The 23,066-nt window shown below is 33.2% G+C and overlaps 2 protein-coding genes across 2 annotated transcripts in view; one reads left to right on the plus strand and one right to left on the minus strand.

The window, feature by feature from the left end:
• Nucleotides 1–23,066, minus strand: part of LOC125835590 (protein TIFY 10A-like) — a 713,864-nt gene that overhangs the window by 666,069 nt on the left and 24,729 nt on the right. The window lies entirely within an intron of this gene.
• On the plus strand, nucleotides 18,791–20,840 carry LOC125835582 (cation/calcium exchanger 3-like). The gene has a single exon (XM_049514697.1). It carries the CDS (start codon nucleotides 18,797–18,799, stop codon nucleotides 20,669–20,671), a length of 1,875 nt encoding a protein of 624 aa, XP_049370654.1. The 5' UTR covers nucleotides 18,791–18,796; the 3' UTR covers nucleotides 20,672–20,840.

Genomic DNA, 23,066 nt, shown 5'->3' on the forward strand with positions numbered 1-23,066 from the left:
TTAGTATAAATGGTTCTCCCACCGGAGGGTTAGTGTGGGTGCCAATCACGATGGTCTGGGTCGTGACATGAAGCTAGTAATATGTTTAGAGAGAGTTTTCCGTGTCTTTTCCTCTTCTGAAAGGGCTTTTTCATAGACCGAGATGTCAAGCATATGCCATAATGTGAAAAGACCTCATGATAGTTCTGAAAAGTCTATTAAGTAGCTCGTGCATGAACACTAATGTTAGACTCATGGCTGATTTGGGGAAGATCAGCTCTAGACTCGAGGCAAACTGTTGATCTATCCCCCACTTTTTAGATATTAAACGAAATATATCCAAAAAGTGCAAGAGAATTTGTTCTTTGAATCAGGTTAACATCTCCATGATCTTGTTTTAGTATTAATTCTGCACCTGCTTCTCCTTGGCTTTGCATATGTTATGGTCTTTACCTATCTCCTATTTGATGAACTAATTACGATCTAAGGGAATTATATAATTAATTAATATATGTATATTTATCAAATTACATAACTACGATAAATTGCATCATTTTGATGTATGCTCACACAAATAAATATTTATAATTATGTTCATGTGTGTATTATTTCCTTTGTCCACTTTTATTTATTCATAATATTAAAAATAAATATTTATTTTACATATAATTTAAAAAATCAAAATTAATTTATTTGTTACAAATCCATTTAATTGTGGATGTTTCTTTTCATCAACAACCTAACGTAATGTATTTATTTAATGTATGCCTTAAAAATATACTAACGTATTTGGTTTAAGGTTGTAAACGGATGATTTCTACATCCTATAAAAGGGTATTCTTCACCCTTAAGAAAGACACACTTGAAGAGATTAAATAAAACTCTCTACTCTATACTTTCCATTACCATTTGTCTTCCTTTCTTGTTTAGTATAATTGTATTGTTCCTCTCATTTACAACACGTTATCAGCATGAGTCTCTAACCAATTGAGACCTACTTAATTTGGGATTATCTTTTTTTCTAAAAGTTAATTAGTTTTCTTTCCGAGTTAGGTATACATTTATATGATTATAACATCTCTAATAGCTAGGACTTACATAAGTCTTTGATCTACAATTTAATTGCTGCATACATAACTTGCTTTAGGTATTATTATGATACTTTACTAGGCATAATATTAATACGTTTTCGGTTTATATTTTTATGTTGTATATATGCTACTAACTTATAACTCTAAATCAAATACTAGGGAATATGATAACACGCTAGTTAGAATACTCGTAAGTATTTTCTTGTCATAAATTTATGATAAATATTTGTGTGTCATAAAGAAGAATATATTAATATTAAATATGACTTGAAATTCTTACAAAACTTTGGCGTTAATATCTATTGAAACTAGTAATAAATATTGTAGAATAAGTAAATAATAATAATAATAATAATATACATATATATAATAATAATATATATATTGAATTTGTCGTTTCAATACTTCATGAATTTACATGTTTTCATAACATTCCATGTTCATGCGTATAATATATTTTATACTCATATAATACTTTTTTATTTAAAATATTAATTTGTCATTTATTATAAAGAAATAAATATCATTATATTAACTCAATTATTTTATGATAGTTTTCATCATGTCGAATTTGTGGTAATTGACATTTCTGGAAAGAACTATTTGTCATGGGTACTTGATGTTGAAATTCACCTTACCGTTAAGGGTCTTGATGATTATTAGAACATGTCCATCACAGTTCGAGTTCGGATAGGTTTCAACTATTATTACTTGTATCCTAGTGCTACTGCAACTCTATGTGTGTGTGTGTCTATATATATATATATATATATATATATATATATATATATATATATATATATTACATTGGATAGCCGACAAATATAGAGAGAAATAATATACATGTAGTTAGCTTCAACTTTTCTATGTTATCTTCCTCCATTTCTTATATGGTATCACAACCATGACGATCTCTTCTTCCGCTTCCGATTCCGCTTCCGCCTCGAGCACTTCTCAATCTTCAGTCGCTACCCAATCTACCTCTCCTTTATCTTCTCCGACGTCACTTAATCATGCCTTCTAAAACGGAAGTGAGCACAGGTGAGAGGACCCCACTTTCCCCCATCCAGCAAGAGAAGAGTCCTCCACAAATTATCTTTTCATGTTCCTTCTATCACTAAATGTTTACTCTTTGTCCAACGTTTTGCTCGTGATAATAATGTTTTCTTTGAATTTCATCCCAACCATTTTGTTGTGAAGGATCAAGCTTCCAAGACACCAGTTCTTTCAAGAAAGAGTGATAGGGGACTCTATACACTCCAACTGTCTTCTATTTCTAAGTCTACTTCACCCAGCTCGGCTCTTTATTCTATCAAGGCATCTCCATCTTGTTGGCATCTTCGTCTAGGACATCCTCATCAATGAATTATTCATCAAGTTATTAAGACACATAAATTGCCTTGTACTAGTTCTAGTTTTCATTCTATTTGTAGTTCTTGTCAACTTGGCAAGTCACACAAATTGTCTTTACCTTTGAGCATTAATAAAAGTTCTTTTATCTTGCAATTGTTATATGTCGATGTTTGGGGTCCGACACCTATTTTGTCATCTCAAGGACACAAATATTTTCTAGTATTTGTTGACGATCACACAAGCTATTTTGGGGATTTCCTCTTTCTCAAAAATCTGATGTGTTGCCAACATTTAAACAGTTTCGCACCCTTGTTGAAAGGCTATTTAATACCAAAATTAAAGCAATCCAATCTGAATGGGGCAGGGAATTTCAATCCTTATCACCTTTTCTTGCTCAACTTGGCATTGCTCATCGAGTCTCATGCCCTCATACTAACGAGCAACAAGGCAGAGTTGAACGAAAGCATCGCCATATAGTCGAAACCGGCCTTAGCCTTCTTGCTCACAGTTCAGTTCCTTTTCGCTTTTGGCAATACGCACTTGAGTCTGTTGTTTTTCTAATTAATCGCCTTCCTTCAGTCACAACTCATGGTCTATGTCCGTATGAACTAGTTCATCATTCCAAACCCGATTATTCTTTTCTTAAGGTCTTCAGTTGTCTATGCTTTCCTTACCTCCGACCATACAACAAACACAAGTTTGATTTCCGAAGCAAATCTTGTGTATTTCTTGGCTATAGCCCATCTCTAGGGTATCGTTGTTTGAATTGATCCACTGGACGTATTTATGTTGCTCGGCATATTTGCTTTGATGAACAAAATTTTCCATTTGCCAAACCTTTTATCCTTGTCCCGACACCAGATCATGCTCCATCTAACACACCTTGGGCTTTTTTTCCCGTATCTGTGACTACATCTAGAGTCGTTCATCAATCTTTTTCTATCATTTCTCTTCCTCCTTTGCTGCTTCATCCTGCTCAGTCACCTCCACCACCACTAGTTCATCCTACCATTAATTTAGGAGGCTCTTCTTCTAGATCTTTAAGTCCCGAACACACCATTGGTCTACCTCCCAAAGATACTCATATGTCCTCTTTGGATGTTTCCACTCTACCACCAAATTCTCTCCAAGGTGTTCCCAACGCCTCTTCCCCTGGTTTGTCTCCTAATGTCGACTCAAGTAGCTCCAACATGCTCCTAGAATCTTCTCCAACTTTGTTGTCTCTGCCAACTCATAACAATAGACTCATAGCCCCTCCTCAACGCTCACATCATATGGTTCTTAGGCATATGGCCCCGTCCGCAAATTTGGCCACTACCTCTGGTCCATTACCCTTTTCCACATGTGAGCCATCATATTTTACTGAAGCTTCCAAACATAAAGAGTGGTGGGCTGCTATAGCATATGAAATTGATGCATTACTAAGAAATGACACATGATCTTTTGGTTCTGTATGATCCCTCAATGAATATTCTTGGGTGCAAGTGGGTGTTTCGAGTCAAAAGAAATTCTTCTGGTGCGATAGAACGCTACAAGGCTCGCTTAGTTGCCAAAGAATTTCACCAACTAGAAGGTCATGACTACTACGAAACATTCAACCATGTTGTTAAGCCGGCTACCATTCGAATTGTTCTCACCTTGGCAGCATCCCACAACTGGGTTTTGCGTCAATTAGATGTACAAAATGCTTTTCTTCATAGTGAGCTACAAGAACAAATCTTTATGTCACAACCTTATGGCTTTATACATCATCAATATCCAAATCACATTTGCAAGCTTAAGAAATCCCTCTACGGTCTCAAACAGACTCCTCGGGCATGGTACATGCACCTTCTTAAGTTCCTTCTTATAATTGGGTTCACTACTTCAAAATCAGATACATCTTTGTTCATCTATCAAGTTCATGGTGTAGTGGCTTATATCTTGGTCTACGTAGATGATATTATAGTCACTGGAAACAAATCATCTTTTCTGGAAAACATCATCTCCAAACTTGGTGTCGAATTTTCAATTCGTGACCTTGGTCCCTTGAGTTTTTTCTTGGTATTCAGGTGTCTCATGGATCTTCTAGCATCACCCTCTCTCAGGAACAATACATTACCTCTCTTCTAAAAAATGCTAGTATACAGAATTGTAAGTCGATTTCAACTCCTATGGCAGTGAACTCGAAGCTACATATTGGTGACAGTCCCTTGTTCCATGATGCTACATTATATCAGAAAATTTTCGGAGCCTTACAATATGTCACACTTACTCATCCCCATATTGCCTTTGTCGTCAATAAAGCTTGCCAATTTATGCATAATCCCACGGTAAATCAATGGGTTGTCGTTAAGCATATCCCACGCTATTTGAAGCACACTTAACATTTTCACCTTCAAGTTTCATGCTCCTCCACATTACTCCTCCAAGTATTCACTGATTCACATTGGGCAGGGTCCCTAGATGATCGTAAGTCGACCAGTGGCTATGCTATCTTCCTTGGTGCTGCTTTCATATCTTGGTCTTCAAAGAAACAATGTACTGTGGCACGATCCTCCACTGAGTCAGAATACAAGACACTCGCTGATGCAGCGGCTGAGCTAACTTGGATACAATCTATCCTAAATGAGCTTGGGGTGAGGGTTCCTAAAGCCCCTATCTTGGGGTGTGATAACATTGGTGCTGCCTATCTCTCTATTAATCCAATTTTTCATGCTCGTACTAAGCATATTGAGTTAGATTTTCATATATATTACATTGGATATATATATATATATATATATATATATATATATTACATTGGATAACCGACAAATATAGAGAGAAATAATATACAAAGTAGTTGGCTTCAATTTTTCTATGTTATCTTCCTCATATTCTTATAGTGATAGTATAATTGAAGAAAATAAAGCATCAAGTCAAGATAAATCAAAGACTATGATTTTCCTTCGTCATCATCTTGATAAAATCTTGAAGGTTGAATACTTGACAGTAAAAGATCCACTTGAATTGTGGAAGGTTTGAAAGAGAGGTATGACCACCTCAAGGCAACTGTATTGCCAAGGGCTCGTGATGAGTGGATGCACTTATGGTTACAAGATTATAAAATCATAATTGAGTATAACTCTGTTGTATTTAGAATCACTTCCCAATTGAAATTATGTGGGAAAACTATAAAAGATGAGGACATGTTGGAAAAGACACTAACTACTTTCAATGCCTCTAATATGATATTACAGAAACAATACCGTGAAAAGGGTTTTCAGAAATACTCTGAATTGATTTCATGCCTTCTGGTGGCTGAGCAGTATTATGACATTTTAATGAGAAATCATGAAGCATGTCCTACTGGAACTACTCCATTACCGGAAGTAAATGGAATAGAACCACACGACTATTCTGAAATAAGAAAAAATAATCGGGACCATGATAATGTATGTGGGCGTGGCAAAGGCAAAAGATGATATAATAATCGTCGAGACGATGGTCATAACAAAAGGGAGAACAATATGGGTTTTCAAAATAATTCTTCTTAAGGAAAGTGCGATCACTGTCATCGTTATGGCCTTAAAGGTCATTCAAAAAATGAATGTCGGACGCCTTAGCATTTTGTTAGGCTGTATCATGTTTCCTTCAAAAGATAAGGAAATAAAAGTGGTGCCTCCTCTTCTAATGCCCCGGTGGAGTCACATTTGACTATCAAGATGATGTTAAGGCATGATCTTCTAAAAATTTTGATGAGAATGTTGAAGCAAATTTAGCATTGAAAGATGATGCTTTTGATGGGCTTGATGATAATACTCATCTAGAAGCTGAGTACTTCTTTGTGGATCGCAACTGAAGATTGATAACTGGACTGGAAATGAATAATGTTGTTATGTATTTTTAATGTCTTACTTAAAGTTCATGTACTTAAATTTTCTTCTTATTATGTATTTTTTTTATAAAGATAAATAAAAAATTTCAGTCTTCAGTTGGATCGAAGATGAGTAATGGAGATATGTACCTTCTAGGCAGTGCCACAATTCATACGATACTAAGAGAAAATAAATATTTCTATCATTTGATTGTGAAAAAGGCATATGTTAATACAATATCCGGTAGTACAAAATTGATTGAGGGCTCTGTAAGAGCGACTTTATTACTACTTGGAGAAACACTATTGATAATTGATAATTCATTGTATTGTAGTAAGTCTCTAAGAAACTTGTTAAGTTTCAAGGTTATTCACCAAAATGGCTATTATGTTGAGACTGCGAATGAAGGAAAGACTGAATACCTTAATATTATTATAATAAATGTAAAGAAGAAAATTGTGCATGAAAAATTGTCTGCACTTTCTTCTGGATTATACCATACAAATATTGATACGGTTGAATCACATGCCGTAGTAAACAAAAGGTTTACTGGTTCTAATAATTTTATCATTTGGCATGACCGGTTGAGCCATCCGATTATAATATGATGCGCAAAACAATTGAGAATTCACATGGGCATACTTTGAAGAACCAAAATATTCTTCAATCAAAGAAATTATCTTGTGCTGCTTGTTCTCAGGAAAAGTTGGTTATCAAACCATCAACGGCTAAGGTTGGAGTGGAATCCCCTGCATTTTTTAAATGAATACAGGGTGATATATCTGAACCTATTCACCATGCATGTGGACCATTTAAATATTATATGGTCTTGATAGATGCATCTACAAAATGGTCACATGTGTGCTTATTATCAACTCGCAATATGACTTTTGCGAGGTTGTTGGCTCAAATAATAATAAGGTTAAAAGCACAATTTCCAGATTATGTAATAAAAATAATTCGTCTTGATAATGCTGGTGATTTTACATCTCATACATTTCATAATTATTGTTTGTCCACTGAAATAACAGTTGAACATCCTGTAGCACATGTTCATACTCAAAATGGTCTAGCAAAGTCATTGATTAAACATCTCCAATTGATAGCAAGACCATTGTTGATGAGGACAGAGTTGCATATTTCAATATGAGAGCATGTTGTTTTACATGCAGCATCACTTGTGCGCATAAGGCCAATCAACTATCCTGACATCTCCCCATTGCAATTGGTTTTTAGTCAAGAGCCAAATATTTCTCATCTTAGAATCTTTGATTGTGCGGTATATGTTTCAATTGCTCCACTACAATGCATAAATATTTATCCCCAAAGAAGATTGGGGATATATGTTGGGTATGAATCTCATTCTATTATAAAATATTTGAAACCTAAAGGTGGAGATTTATTTTCAGCAAAATTTACTTAGTGTCATTTTGATGAATCAGTATACCCAACATTAGAAGGAGAACAAAAGCAGTTGAAAAATGAGATAGATTGGAATTCACTTTCATTGTCTAATTTAGATCCTTGAACAAATCAATGTGAGCAAGTAGTTCAAAAGAGGATTTATTTACAGAATATTGCAAATCAACTGTCGGATGTATTTATTAACCTTCCACGGATTACTAAATCATATATCCCAACTGTTAATGCTCAAGTTCGAGTTGATGTACCGATAAGATAAAATGTTAAGGCAAATAAGTCTGGACCACACTTAAAATGTGGTAGACCAATTGGTTCCAAGGATAAACATACTCGAAAAAAGAAATAAATAAATGATCAAGATGATCATAATATGAAAGCAATTGCTCATGAAGATCTCCGAGACATAATAAATGATTACACCATTGAGAAGGTCCATGTACCTAAAAATAATGAGAATGAGAAAATCTCAATAAATTATGTCTCGAAGAGAAAAATGTGGAATCAAATTAATATTGTGGTGGATAATATTTTTGCCTATAATGTTGCAGTTGAAATAATGCAACAAGATGAGGATTTGGAACTGAGATCTGTCAATGAAAAATAAAACTGGCTTCACTTGAAAAATGTAAAGTTTCCGGACCAATAGTCTGAACACCTGAAGGTGTCAAGCCAGTTGGGTACAAGTGATTTTTTGTGCGAAAACGCAACGAAAATGGTAAAGTCGTAAGATATAAAGCACGACTTGTGGCATAAGAATTTTCGCAAATGCCTGACATTGATTTTGAGGAGACATATTCTCTTGTGGTAGATGCAATTACCTTCAGGTATCTAATAAATATGACAGTTCATGAAAAGCTTGAAATATCTAATGGACATTGTCATAACCTATTTATATGGCTCACTGGACCACAATATTTTTATGAAAATCCTTGAAACTCTCAATGTGTCTGAAGCATATAAAATTTCAAAAGAAACTTGTTCAATAAATCCCTAAAGCATATAAAATTTCAAAAGAAACGTGTTTAATAAATCTTCAGAAATCCTTATATGGATTAAAACAATCAGGGTGAACGTAGTATAATCGTCTTAGCGAATACTTGCTAAAGGAAGGGTATAATAATGACTCTATTTGTCCTTTTATTCTTATACATAGGTCAAAATTTGAATTTGTAATAACATTTTTTTATGTTGATGACTTGAACATCATTGGAACTCCTAAAAAGTTTCCAAAGTTGTTGAGTGTTTGAAGAAAGAATTTGAAATAAAAGATCTTGGTAATACAAAAAAAATTCTTGGCCTTCAGATTGAACATCTGACAAATGAAATATTTATCCATCAATCAAGATATACTCCAAGGGTTTTGAAGCGATTTTACATGGATAAATCACACTCATTGAGTATCCCAATGGTTGTGAGAGCTCTCGATATAAATAAATATCTATTCCGATCTCAAGAAAAGGACGAAGAGCTTCTTGGTGATGAAACTCCATATCTCATTTGGGGGACTAATGTACCTTGCCAACAATACCCGACTAGATATTTGTTTCGCAGTAAATTTATTGTCGAGATTCAGCTCATATTCAACAAGACATTGGAAAGCTGTTAAACATATATGTAAATATCTTCAAGGAACAACTGATATGAGATTGTTGTATTCTAATGCATTCAAGTCAGAATTGATCGGTTATGTAGATGCAGGATATTTATCTAACCCACATAAAAGTCTGATCTCTAAAAGGCTATTTATTCACATATGGAGGTACAATTATGTCATGACGTTCGATGAAGCAAACAATAGTTGCTACTTCTTCAAATTGTGCAGAGATAATATTCATTAATGAAGCTAGTCGAGAGTGTGTATGGTTAAGATCAATGACTCAACACATTTTGTAAATATGCGGTCTTTCTGTGCAAACAAAGATTCCAATAATATTGTATGAGGATAATGTTTCTTGCATAGCTCAATTAAAGAGAGGATATATCAAAGGAGACCAAACAAAGAATATTTCACCTAAGTTCTTTTTCACACATGATGTTCAACAGAATGGTGAGATAAATGTTCAACAGATTCGTTCGAGTGATAATCTTGCAGATTTATTTACTAAGGCATTATCAACGTCAATATTTAAAAAGCTAAAACATAAGATTGAAATGCGTCATCTCTAAGATATAAACTAAAGTTTTCATCATGGGGAGTAAAATACACGTTGTACTCTTTTTTCCTTAACCAAGGTTTTGTCCTATTTGGTTTTCCTAGTAAGGTTTTTAATGAGGCAATACTCAAGGCGTATTCCAAGATATGTGTACTCTTTTTTCTTCACTTGGCTTTTTCCCACTGTATTTTTTCTAGTAAAGTTTTAACGAGGCACGTTATCTATAAACATCCAAGGGGGGGGTGTTACAAATCCATTTAACTGTGGATGTTTCCTTTTATCAACAACCTAACGTAATGTATTTATTTAATGTAAGCCTTAAAAATGTACTAACGTATTTGGTTTAAGATTGTAAACGAATGATTTCTACATCCTATAAAAGTGTATTCTTCACCCTTAAGAAAGACACACTTGAAGAGATTAAATAAATCTCTTTACTCTATACTTTTCATTATCATTTGTCTTCCTTTCTTGTTTAGTATAACTGTATCTTTCCTCTCATTTTAACATCATTTTTATTCTTAATTATAGTAATTTTTCTTAATATATTTCCTAATGTTGTGAAATTATGGATGCCATAAATGAGGCATGTGTACAATGTGTGAAATCTTGTGCACAACTTGTGCAAGTTAGTGAATAACTTGTGATTGTTGTTTCTTACCACGTGTTTTTTGCCTATAAATAGGTTTGCTACCTTCATTATGAGATGAGACTAAGAATTGAATTGATACATAATTTTTCTCCTTCCCTTTCTTATTATTATCTTTAGTTAATTACTTTTCTTTCATAACAAGTTATCAGCACGAGTCTCTGTCAGTTCAACTAAAGACTTTGAAAGCGTCGAAGGTAAAAATTTCCTTTCTTAAATAATGTCAAATATTTCTAAACTTGAATTTCTCGCTTTGGATATATCGAAAAAAGGCTACTTATCTTGGGTACTAGATGTAGAAATTCATCTTGATGCCGTGGGTCTAGCAGACGCCATCCAAGATAAAAATCTAGCATCGAATCAAAATTGTGCCAAGACAATGATATCTCTCCGCCATCACCTTGAAAAGGGTTTAAAAATGGAATATATAACTATTAAAGATCCTCTTGTGTTGTGGAATAATTCAAAAGATAGATATGACCACCTGAAGTTGTCTTTCCACAGATATGTTATGATTGGATCCATTTGAGACTTCAAGACTTTAAATCCATCCGTGAATATAATTCTTTCATGTTTAAAATTATCTCACAATTAAAATTATGCAGAGAAAAAATCACTGACCATAATATGTTGGAGAAAACATTTTCCACAATTCCTTCCTCGAGTATGCTTCTGCAGCAGCAATATCGAGAACTATGATTTAAAAAATATTCTGAATTAATTTCATATATTCTTGTTGCTGAACAACATAATGACCTATCGATGAAAAATCATAAAAGTCAACCTACTGGTTCTATGTCATTTCCTAAAGTGAATACGACAAATTTTCACCAATTTAAGCACGAAAAAAGTTGTGGCCCACTCGTGGTCGAGGAAGAAATTTATGGTGTCGCACCAAATAATAACCTTCACCACTAGCGGTATAAAAAGAAGGATGAAAAACATGAAGTGGTCCAGAAGAAAAATTCAGAAAACAAATTTTATCGATGTGGTGGAAAAGGACATTGGTCACGTACCTATCGTACACCAAGACACTTGGTTGAGCTGTATCAAGCTTCCTTGAAGGGGGTGCAAAATAATGCAGAAGCAAATATTTTCTCTGAAGATAATGTTGAACCAATGCATTTAAATGTGGCGGATTTTTTTGAGAATTCCGAAGGAAATATAGATCACCTGATATGTGATAGGTGATGGATCTGGATCTGTAATAATCTAAATATGTTTCATTCTCGGTGTTTGTATGAATATGTTTTTCTAGTCTTGTAGATAAATAAAGCTTGTGTAATGTTTTTTTAGTTATAATATTATAATGTTTACTTTGTTTTATATCTTTTATCTTGAACAATATATGGATACCCCTCAAATTTTATTTGGATCAATGATCAATCATGAAAATATTTGTGTAAATGATAGTGAAACAATGCACACCATATTCAAATATGAGAAATACTTTTCTTACTTGCTTAGAAGGAAAGCAAATGTCACTACAATTTATGGTAATTTGAACTTGATAAAAGGCTCCTGAAGAGCTACTATATTTCTGCCTAAGGGTACAAAACTTATTATAGAATATGCATTGTTCTCTTCTAATTCCCAAGAAACCTGTTAAGTTTTAACATATTAATTCACCGAAATGGATATCATATTGAGACAATAAATGCCCGTTTGGCCATGCAATATGGAATCATGAGATGAAGTTGAAGTTGTTTTGGATATGCGATATTTAATTTTTGTGTTGTATATTTTCTCATAAACATAAGAATCTCATAAGTTGTAAAACTATTAATATAGCCCCAATTGTTTATTCAATTTTATCAAATAAACAAAAATTTATAAAATCGCATAATAAATTATTACAAAGCTATTTGTTCTCCATTTAATTAACTGCTTCATCTAACTTTAATTGATCAAACTTCAATTCAATAAAAAATATTGAACATAAATTGTAGTGTACTAGTATTTAATATAATCCTCCCACATAGTAAGGACGATCTTCTCACGTTGAACTTGCATTTCTCGATCATATGACCGAGAAGACGAACCAACATTGTTACTTTGATCCATTTATTGGTCAATATCATTCACAACTAGATTTTCATACTCATCGACTATAAATATTTCATCAGTACTCCTTCGGTATTCTTGCAAATAATTATGTAACACTGAAAGAGTTATGACAATTTTCACTTGTGCATCAATATCATATGGTTCATGCCTTGTTTCACTTGTGTGCAATTACACATTTTCAGTGCATTAATTTCGTGCTAAAATCAAACATATTGAAAGTAGTGATTATCAAACATACATCGCCAATTTTATCCTTTTTCATATTAAATTGCTTTAACCATTTTCATATGTAGCCGAAAGAGAATGTTAAGCATGAACCAAATATTGCTCATCTACGAATTTTCGGATGTGTTGCATATGTGCCAGTAGCACCACCTCAGCGCACTAATATGGGCTCCCAAAGAAGTTTAGGCATATATGTTGAATTTGATTCACCCTCCATAATTCGCTACCTTGAGCCATTGATGGGGGATTTACTCACTGCAAGATCTGCAGATTGTCGATTTGATGAAATAATTTTTTCTGCAATTAGGGGGAGAGAAAAGGAACTTAAAAGTGAAATGGCATGAAAAGTTTCATCATTATCTCATTTTGATCCACGTTCCCTCATGTGTGAACTGGAGTTCCAAAAGATCATCCATTTGCAGAAAATAGCAAATCAAATACTAGATGCATTTACTAATTTGAAAAGGATAATCAAGTCGCATATTCCTGCAGAAAATGTGCATATCCAAGTTGATGTTCCAACAAGACCATCTAATAGTGTCATAACTTTTGAATCTCATACACACCTGAAGCGTGACAGACTATTAGGTTCAAAGGATAAAAATCCTAGAAAGAGAAGTACAAAAAATGACACTATAAAAAAATTCCACGAAGAGATTCAAGATCTGATTAATGGTGATATTTCTGAAGAAATCAATGACCCTGAGTCTCAAGTGAATCAAGATCTATTAATAAGTTCTTCTAATAATGGGATTAAGTTGAATCGATCAAAAATTATGATGGATAATGTTTTTAATTATAACATTGCACTTAACATTATGCAAGACATTGAAGATCTTGAACCTCTGTCATTCGAAGAATGTCGACGAAGATGTGATTTGCCAAAATGGCAAGAGGCAATTCAGTCAAAATTGAATTCACTTGCTAAACGTGAAGTTTTTATACCAGTAGTCCAAACACCCAATGATGTAAAATCAGTTGGTCATAAATGGGTCTTTGTACGAAAAAAGTGAGAGAAATGAAATTATAAAATACAAGGCATGTCTTGTTGCACAAGGATTCTCTCAAAGATTCGGTGTCGACTATGAAGAAATATATTAACCAGTTATGGATGCAATAACTTTTTGATATCTCATCGGTCTAGCTGTACGTGAAAAATCTTGAAATACATCCGATGGATGTGGTTACGGCTTATCTTTACGCCTCACTTGATAATGAAATTTATATTAAATTCCCAGAAGGATTTAAAATGTCTAAAACATATAGTTCAAAATCTTGAGAAATGTGCTCAATTAGATTACAAAAGTCCTTATACAACTTAAAACAATCAGGACTCATATGGTATAATCGCCTTAGTGAGTACTTGATAAAAGAAGATTATATAAATAATGTCATTTGTTCTTGTATTTTTATCAAGAAAACAACGTCAGGATTTGTTATTTTTGTTGTTTATGTGGATGACATTAATCTCATTGGAACTCAGAAGAGGTCCAAAAGGCAATTGAATATCTAAAGAAAGAATTTGAGATGAAGGACCTTGAAAAGACAAAACTTTATCTTGGTCTGCAAATTGAACATTTAGCAGACGTGGTCTTCATCATCAATATGCCTATATTGGGAAAAATTTGAAACGAATTTATATGGACAAAGCACATCCATTAAGTACTCCAATGATTGTTCGATCACTTGAAGTGGGTAAAGATCCGTTCCGACCTCAAGAAGAGAATGAAGAACCTCTTGGTCATGAAGTATCACATATTAGTGCAATTGGTGCACTTATGTATCTTGCTAATGCTACGAGATCTGACATAACATTTCTGTTAATTTGTTAGCAAGATATAGTTCTTCCCCTACACGAAGATATTGGAACGGAGTTAAACATATATTATGATATCTAAGGGGACCAGTGATATGAGTCTGTTTTATACTAACAAAGATAGTGCAGATTTTGTTGGTTATGCAAACGCGAGTTATTTATCTGACCCACATAAGGCTCGATCTCAAACATGTTATGTGTTCACATACGAAGGCATTGCTATATCATGGCAATCTACGAAGCAGTAAATTGTCGCTACTTCTTCAAATCATGCTAAGATAATAGCTATTCATGAAGCAAGTAGATAATGTGTATGGTTAAGATTAGTGATACATTTCATTAAAGAAAGATGTGGCTTGAAGTGTGATGTTGAGGTACCCATAGTTCTCTTTGAAGACAATATTGCATGCATAACTCAATTAAGAAGAGGATTCATAAAAGGAGATTGAACGAAGCACATTTCACCAAAATTATTCTTCACACATGATCTTCAGAAGAACTGTGATATTGATGTACAACAAATTCGCTCAAGTGATAATCCAATAGATTTATTCACCAAATCTTTATCAGCCTCAACTCTTGAGAAGATGATACACAAAATTGAAATGTGAAGACTTAACAATCTAAATCGTGATCTTCATCAGGGAAGTAGAATGTGTGTTGTACTCTTCTTTCCTTAGTCTAGGTTTTGTCCCATTGAGTTTTCCTAGCAAAGTTTTTAATGAGGTAGCAAGCAAATGTGTATTTAAAGATATATGTACTCTTTTTCTTTCACTAAAGTTTCTTTCGTTAAGATTTTATTAAGCCATATTATCAATCAAGACATGGACATCCAAGGGAGAGTGTTGTGGAATTATGGATGCCATAAATGAGGCGTGTGTACAGTGTGTGTTAAGAGTGTGAAATCTTGTGCACAACTTGTGCAAGTTAGTGAATAACTTGTGATTGTTGTTTCTTACCACGTGTTTTTTGCCTATAAATAGGCTTGCTACCTTCATTATGAGATGAGACTAAGAATTGAAATGATACATAATTTTTCTCCTTCCCATTCTTACCAAGCCTTATTATCTTTAGTTAATTACTTTTATTTTATACACCTTGTTAAATTAGGTCTTAGATCTAACTCACACCCCAAAAGCTAGCTCAAAGGGAGGAGGATTGCCCAAGTCTTATAAGGAGTCCACTCATTTCATTAAACACCGATGTGGGACTTTTGTCATTCTTTAACACCCCACCTCACGCCCAGTGCGTGTGCAATTTTGATTTTGGGGGCCCAACATCGGGTGAGACGGACCCTGCTCTGATACCATGTTAAATTAGGTCTTAGGCCTAACTCACACTCTAAAAGCTAGCTCAAAGGGAGGAGGATTGCCCAAGCCTTATAAGAAGTCCACCCATCTCATTAGCCACCGATATGAAACTTTTGTCATTCTTTAACACACCTAAACTATTAAATTAATACATATACTATAATATATAGTTATTACTTCTCAAAAAATTATCCCTTTTTTGGTTGAAGCAAAAGTGTCTCACAAGTTTACACATTTCAAGAATTCATTAATTAGCTTGTCCCACAGACTGATCAACATACAGAAATCCTTCCGTTAATTTTTGAAAAAAGACATTAAATATTCCATTGGAGGAGTAATAATCAAGATAATACTGAAGAAGATAGGAATTAAATATGATTTGTCGTATGTTCATATTTTGAAGTTGCTTTTGTACTCAAATTAATAATTTGACAAATACATGTTAAAAGTAAAGTTAATAATATTTTAAAATGTATAATATCATTCCGTCCATTTCTTATAAAACCGCTATATCCATCCATTTCTTCTTTTTCATATTGACATTATCATTATCATCGATTTGATTCATTTCTTTTCACGTTCATTAATAAATCCACAATCTTACCGCTTCCAACTTCTTTTTCTTTGCTCATCATCATCATCATTATCTTTACTATTATAAATTTTTCTTCCTCAAATTTTATCAATTTTCATAACAGCTCTACAAACTTAATAAAAAATTTTATATCAATTTTCATAACAGTTCTACAAACTTAATAAAAAAAATGAAAGTTCATCAAAAATGATGTTCTCATCGGAATAATTTATTATCATTCAATAATTTAAGAAATTGAAAAGCTAAACTAACAAACAAAATTTATAATAGAAAATAAAATTAAAAGAGGGGTTCAAAATAATATATGTAGATTAATCTGTTGGTGGGGGAGAAAGAAAGTTTAAAGAACAAAGAGGGGAAAAAAGAAGGAAAAGCTAAAAAATAAAAAAGGTCCCTAAATAATTAAAAATAAATATCTAATTCTAAAATAACACGTGGTTAATTTTGATTTTAATTGTTTGCTCTTCATTCACGTTTATCAATATAAAAAAATAATAAAAATATTCTTTTTTTCAGACACATTATTTTTCTGAATCCAAAAATATACTCCCTCCATTCCATATTAATTGAATTTTTGAGATATTTTCCATTTTTCAAATTAACTTAATTGTTCAGTTTTCAAGACTACTTTTATAGTGTTCTTCCAATTTTACCCTTCATTTGGATTTTCAATGTGATGACTTCAATAAATTTGACAATAATTAATAAGGGTAAAAATGGAAAACTATGTTCAATTTATGTCTTAATCTACTTTTCTTAAAAAATGTGAAATATCTCAAAAATTCAATTAATATGAAATGGAGAGAGTATTTTTTTTTCTGTTGATTTTCTTTCCACGAGGCCACATATATCATGGTAAATTCAAATTCTTTTTACATTAGGTTTAAATAATGTTACATTTATTGACGTATAATTTGTTTAATGTAGTCAATTAAAATTGAATTAATACGTAATTATAGCAAATCTATGACTATTTTCAAGTATTTATTTTTGGAAAAAATGTCGGTATCTTGCCGTCTAGACAACAAGTCGCTTTTATTATATTAAAAAAAAGAAAACTTTTTGTTCCTACTGTTTTCCAAACCGACACACGCAAACTTAAATTTAAAGAAGAGAAACCACAAAAAAGTCTTACTTAGTAGAAAAGAAAAGAATTTCAACTAGGAATAAAAAAAAGAATTTTGAAATTTAATTCCAATTTATCAATATCTCATTTAGTCTATATTGAGTGAATTGTTAAGGTTTATTTTATAGTTTAAAGTAAATAAATTATTATTCAATGAATCGTTGAAACTTTATTTTATAATTCAAAATAGATTATATTTAGATTTTTTTATGTATTTATATTTCATTTTCTTAGAGACTAGTTTAAAAATAATCAAAAAGGTAATAAATTATATCCATAATCATTTTATTCTTAAAAGAATGTTTCATATCCATATAATTTACTTTTTTCGTCTTAATTTTTATGAGTTAGTTTAGCTTGACACAAAATTTTAAAAAGAACATAAGATTCTTAAAATTTATGGTTTAATATACTCCTTCTGTCCAACAATACTTGTTTACTGTTGACCATGCACACTTCTTAAAAAATAAGAAATAGAAGAAAATTTACTACATCACTTTTTGAATATAATAATTATAATGTCTTGAAAAATATAATATAAAAATGAATATAATTATGATAAGGGTACATTAAGAACTGTAAAATTATCCATTGATTTCATCAAGTGGACAAAATATTGTTGGATATTCAAAAATAGTATAGTGGACAACTATTATTGGACGGAGGGAGTAGATTGTGTTTGTCCATCTTTACTTGTCTAAGTACTATACTATTTTGAACAATATTTGTCCAATTTATAAAATTAATGAATAAATTACCACTTTAATGTTAATTTATTTTTTTTGAAATTGAATAATATAAATGAAAAGAGAGAAAAAAGAAATTTAATTTTGATAATATTATGGATTGTATGATTGGGCATAGTATAGCTAACCTTATTGAAGGAAGTGGTGGCCCAAACAGGAATGATACATTATAGAAAGCGACCGCTTGTCAAGCATCCATGGCTCCCTATTTTCTTGCTCCCTTCTTCACCTCTTACCATTTCTTCTTTTCACACCTAAAGAATATCCTTAATTTTCACCCTGAAAACCACCTACAAATTCCTCAATTCTGTTTTCTTCAAACCCCACTTGACAATTTTGTCCAAATTCTCCAATCTTGATCAATAAAATTCAAAAGATTTGTCTTTTTCCCCTATTTAGTCACTTTCTTTCTGAGAATTCAATAAATGGAAACACAGAATCGGTTTAACTGTCGAAAACGGTCCAGGTTTCGTGGAATTTTCAATGGGCTCTGTTTGTCTGTATTGGTTGTTTTCTTTTTCCGTCGAGAAGATGTTGTTCAAAGTCCACTTTCTAAGAAACCTTTCAAAGTTAGTGCTGTTAGAAAGGAAACGAGTTTGAGTTATCATCATTTGGGTGAAAGCAGCAGGGATATCAAGCTCTGTGGAGGGTTGTATAAACATCAAGGTTACAGTACAAAATGTGACTACTTGAAGGCAAATCCTCAATGTAATTCAGGAGGTTTCTTCAATTATCTTTTCTTCTTTTACTGTAGCTGTGAAGGTTTTAGTATTTTTGGATATGTGACTCTTGCTATTTGGTTGATTTCTTTGTTCTATCTGTTGGGAAATACCGCTGCTGATTACTTCTGTTGTTGTCTTGAAAAGCTATCCAATTTGTTGAAATTACCCCCAACTGTAGCAGGAGTTACTCTGCTTCCTTTAGGGAATGGGGCGCCTGATGTGTTTGCTAGTATTGCTGCTTTTATGGGGAGTGATTCTGGGGAGGTGGGGTTGAATAGTGTTCTTGGTGGTGCTGTTTTTGTTACATGTGTTGTAGTTGGTACTGTTTCCTTGTGTGTTGCAGAACAATGTATACAGATTGATAAGAAGTGCTTTATTAGGGATGTGTGTTTCTTTATTATAGCTCTCGTTTCGCTTCTTACTCTTTTGAGTCTAGGCAAGGTGGCAGTTTTAGGTGCTGTTGCCTTTATCTCTATTTATTTGGTGTATGCTGGTTTTGTTGCTGCAAATGAGATGCTTAGGGATCGCAATAGTAGTTTGAAGTTGGATTTAATTGCTCCGTTGTTACCAGTTACATCGAGTAGCATAGATGGAGAGAGCGATTCTTCTTTAGGTGGGTCGGAATCAGCTGATGGATTGCTGCAGCTACAAGCTCAGCTGCCACATTGGATGTGGTCTTCAAATGTGGCAATCTTCTCTGATGAAGTTGTGAAGGATAATTCCGTAGAAAGTAGTCCAATGGATTTGTGGGGTTGGAATGAACAGGATGATGTCGATGACCAGTCTTCTTCCCTATCCTGTTCTAAGTTGTTTGCACTGCTAGAAATACCATTGACACTCCCAAGAAGGTTAACGATCCCCATTGTTGATGAGGACAGATGGTCAAAACTGTATGCTGTTTCTAGTGCTTCTTTGGCGCCCTTGCTTTTAGCATTCCTTTGGAACACTCAGGACAATTTGAGTTGCCCTGCTACCACTGCATATGTTGTTGGTGCTGTAGTTGGTGGTATATTTGGAGGTGTTGCATTTGTCTATACCTCAGCCAATCACCCACCGAAAAGATTCTTGTTTCCATGGCTCTTGGGAGGCTTCTTTATGAGTATCATTTGGTTTTATATCGTGGCAAACGAGCTAGTGGCTCTGCTAGTGGCATTTGGTGTCATCTTTGGTGTCAATCCATCAATTCTTGCGTTAACCGTCTTGGCATGGGGAAACTCTATGGGTGACTTAATGTCAAATGTTGTAATAGCAGGTAATAGTGCAGATGGTGTGCAGATTGCCATGTCAGGATGTTATGCAGGTCCTATGTTCAACACCCTTGCTGGTTTAGGCATCTCCATGCTCCTTGGAGCCTTGTCGAGTAGGCCAGAATCTTATATCCTTCCAAGAGATAATAGCTTGTATTACACAATGGGATTTCTAATGTTAGCCCTGGTTTGGGCACTCATTGTACTACCTCGAAACGATATGCGGCCTAGCAAGTCGTTGGGATTGGGACTTATGACCATATATGTAGTTTTTCTATCAAGCAGGGCAATACTAGCCATGGGAGATGGTTCACTTCATGGTATGAGCTAATTTTAAGTAGAAAAAGTTCCACAGTAACTCATCCCTTTTTTTTGGGGCATAGCTATTGGAACTATTATGTGTAAGATGTTGCAAATGCTCCTTGTAGAAATTGTCTTTATGTGCTGTTGCAACACAAATTGGAAATATATCTTATGTATATATACAAGAAAAAAGAATATAGGAGTTCTTAGTTATTTGCATCTTCCCACCTCATTTTGCAGAAACAAAGCATTTCTATCTTCTTGCTTGTCCTCTTCCCCCTTCCCTTGGCCTTGTTCAATATAAATGTTAATGCCTAATGACCCATATTGCTCGGACTCTTAAAAAATGTCATTGGGGTGTGTGTCAAATTCGCCAAAAGTAGTGTATGGTTGAAGAATTCGACACGGGTACGGCATCGAAAGTGAAAAGTCTGCTAATGACCATGACCTGTTGAATAAAATGATGCAATTCAGTAACTCTTGATCCCAAAAAGATTTTGTAACGTTCTTCAAAAGATTTAACCTTTTATATATTGACAAGGAGTGTTTGAACAATACTTTTGTTGGAATTTAAAAGTGTGTTTGGACATGTATTTTACTCGGTATAAAGTTAAAAGTATTTGTTTTAGAAAGTGAAGTTTCACTCAAAAACTGGTTTTGACTGATTTTTGAAGCTTGAAATTCTTTTGAAGTTAACTTTATAAACTCATCAAATTTGATGAACAAATAATATTTATTTTTATTTTATTTTATTTTTAAAAAATCCTCAAAATCTATGGCCAAATAGAGGGGTCGCGTTTACGATATAAACAAGCACTATGAAATCACAATTTTTCCTTTCTTGTTTTCCAAATAAACAACCGCGTAGACCTATATAAAATATGGTACTTTCCAAGTATTAGTAAATTAAATAAAAACTAAAAGGTTTCAATTACTAAAGCGTGTACATTGCACAAGACAATATAAGAAACTAAAAAAGGAAACGCAGCCAACTAAGAACCTAAAAGGTAACAAACAAAATTAATTAAGACAGTAAATATAACCAAAAAGGAAAGAATAAATTTTCTTCTCAAAATAATACAACTTATATAATGTAAAAAATAATAAACGGGAAGTATAAAATACCTAAAAAGGAGATAGAAGAGAAGGCCTCATACATACAAAGTTGCAAATTGGCTTTGGTATCCTTTTTCTCAAATTTCAATTTCTCTCTTTCTTGCTCATTTTGGGCAATTTTCTGTTTTTTTGTTTGGATTATATATTCTATAATTACTCATTAATATAAGTAATTGCAAGTTTCATCGTCTCATATTATTTTGCAATTATTCAAGAAATTGTGTTACGAAACTTTTTGTCTACTTTTCTTTCAGGCTGACTGCTAACTGCAGACTTCTCTGACCACCCTTGTGTGGTGTTGAGATTAATTAACAAAGAGGTAATTAATTAATTTCTTGATTTATATGTTTGCATATTAATTACTATGACTTTCTTATTAGTATTGTTACAAGAAACTATTTCATCAAGAAGATGTACATATATATGCTTTCAATGTTCTTTTATCCCTTGAACGTGCCTTGGGTGCTAAAGTATTATTTAATCATCAAAATACGTAATTATTCTAACAATATGGGATAAGAGTAATGGAGTGTCGTCTATCGTACGTAGTATTAGCCCTATTCTTTAAGTGTATATCACCATTTGTTGTCTATTGTGTTTTCGCTCATAGCAATATCAAATTAATTGCTATATTTTCTTCAGTGTCATTTTCCCTTTTCTTGTTGTATTCTTTAACAATATGAGATTGAGGTTTAAAGACTACCCCTTGCAAAAAAATCTTGAAATTGTGTACCACAAATTCCTTATATTTTCCTTTACAATGTAAATTGACTAAATTGCCCAATACTTTTGTGAACGTATTAATTGTCAGATGGGTCGAAGGAAAATTGGCATGGAACTTATTAAAAACGAAAGATCTCGAAATTTGACGTATCAAAAGAGGAAAAAAGGTTTGGAGAGAAAAGCTGAAGAATTATCAATTCTGTGTCAAGTTAAACTCTGCGTGATAATATACGGGGACAAGGTGCAAGAGGAACCCGCGACATTGTGGCCTGAAAAAGAGACTGTGCAGAGCTTAATCGAATCGTATAGAGGTCATCGTCTGAGGCCCCATGATTTATCGTTTTACTTCAGGGAGATAGCAAAAAATGTGGAGATGGAGGGTGTGTTTGGTATGAAGGAAAACATTTTCCGGAAAATGTTTTCCAATTTTCTCATGTTTGGTTGGACTAAATGTTTTGGAAAATGTTTTCCAAATCAACTCATTTTCCTCAAATTTAAGGAAAATGACTTCCCTTCTAAACTTAAGGAAAACATTTTCCAAAACTCTCTTCCAACTTCAAATTACAATTATTTTTTTGTTGAAA

Source organism: Solanum verrucosum, unplaced genomic scaffold (assembly GCF_900185275.1).
Source record: "Solanum verrucosum unplaced genomic scaffold, falcon-dt-bn FXZP01000040.1, whole genome shotgun sequence".
Classification (NCBI taxonomy): domain Eukaryota; kingdom Viridiplantae; phylum Streptophyta; class Magnoliopsida; order Solanales; family Solanaceae; genus Solanum; species Solanum verrucosum.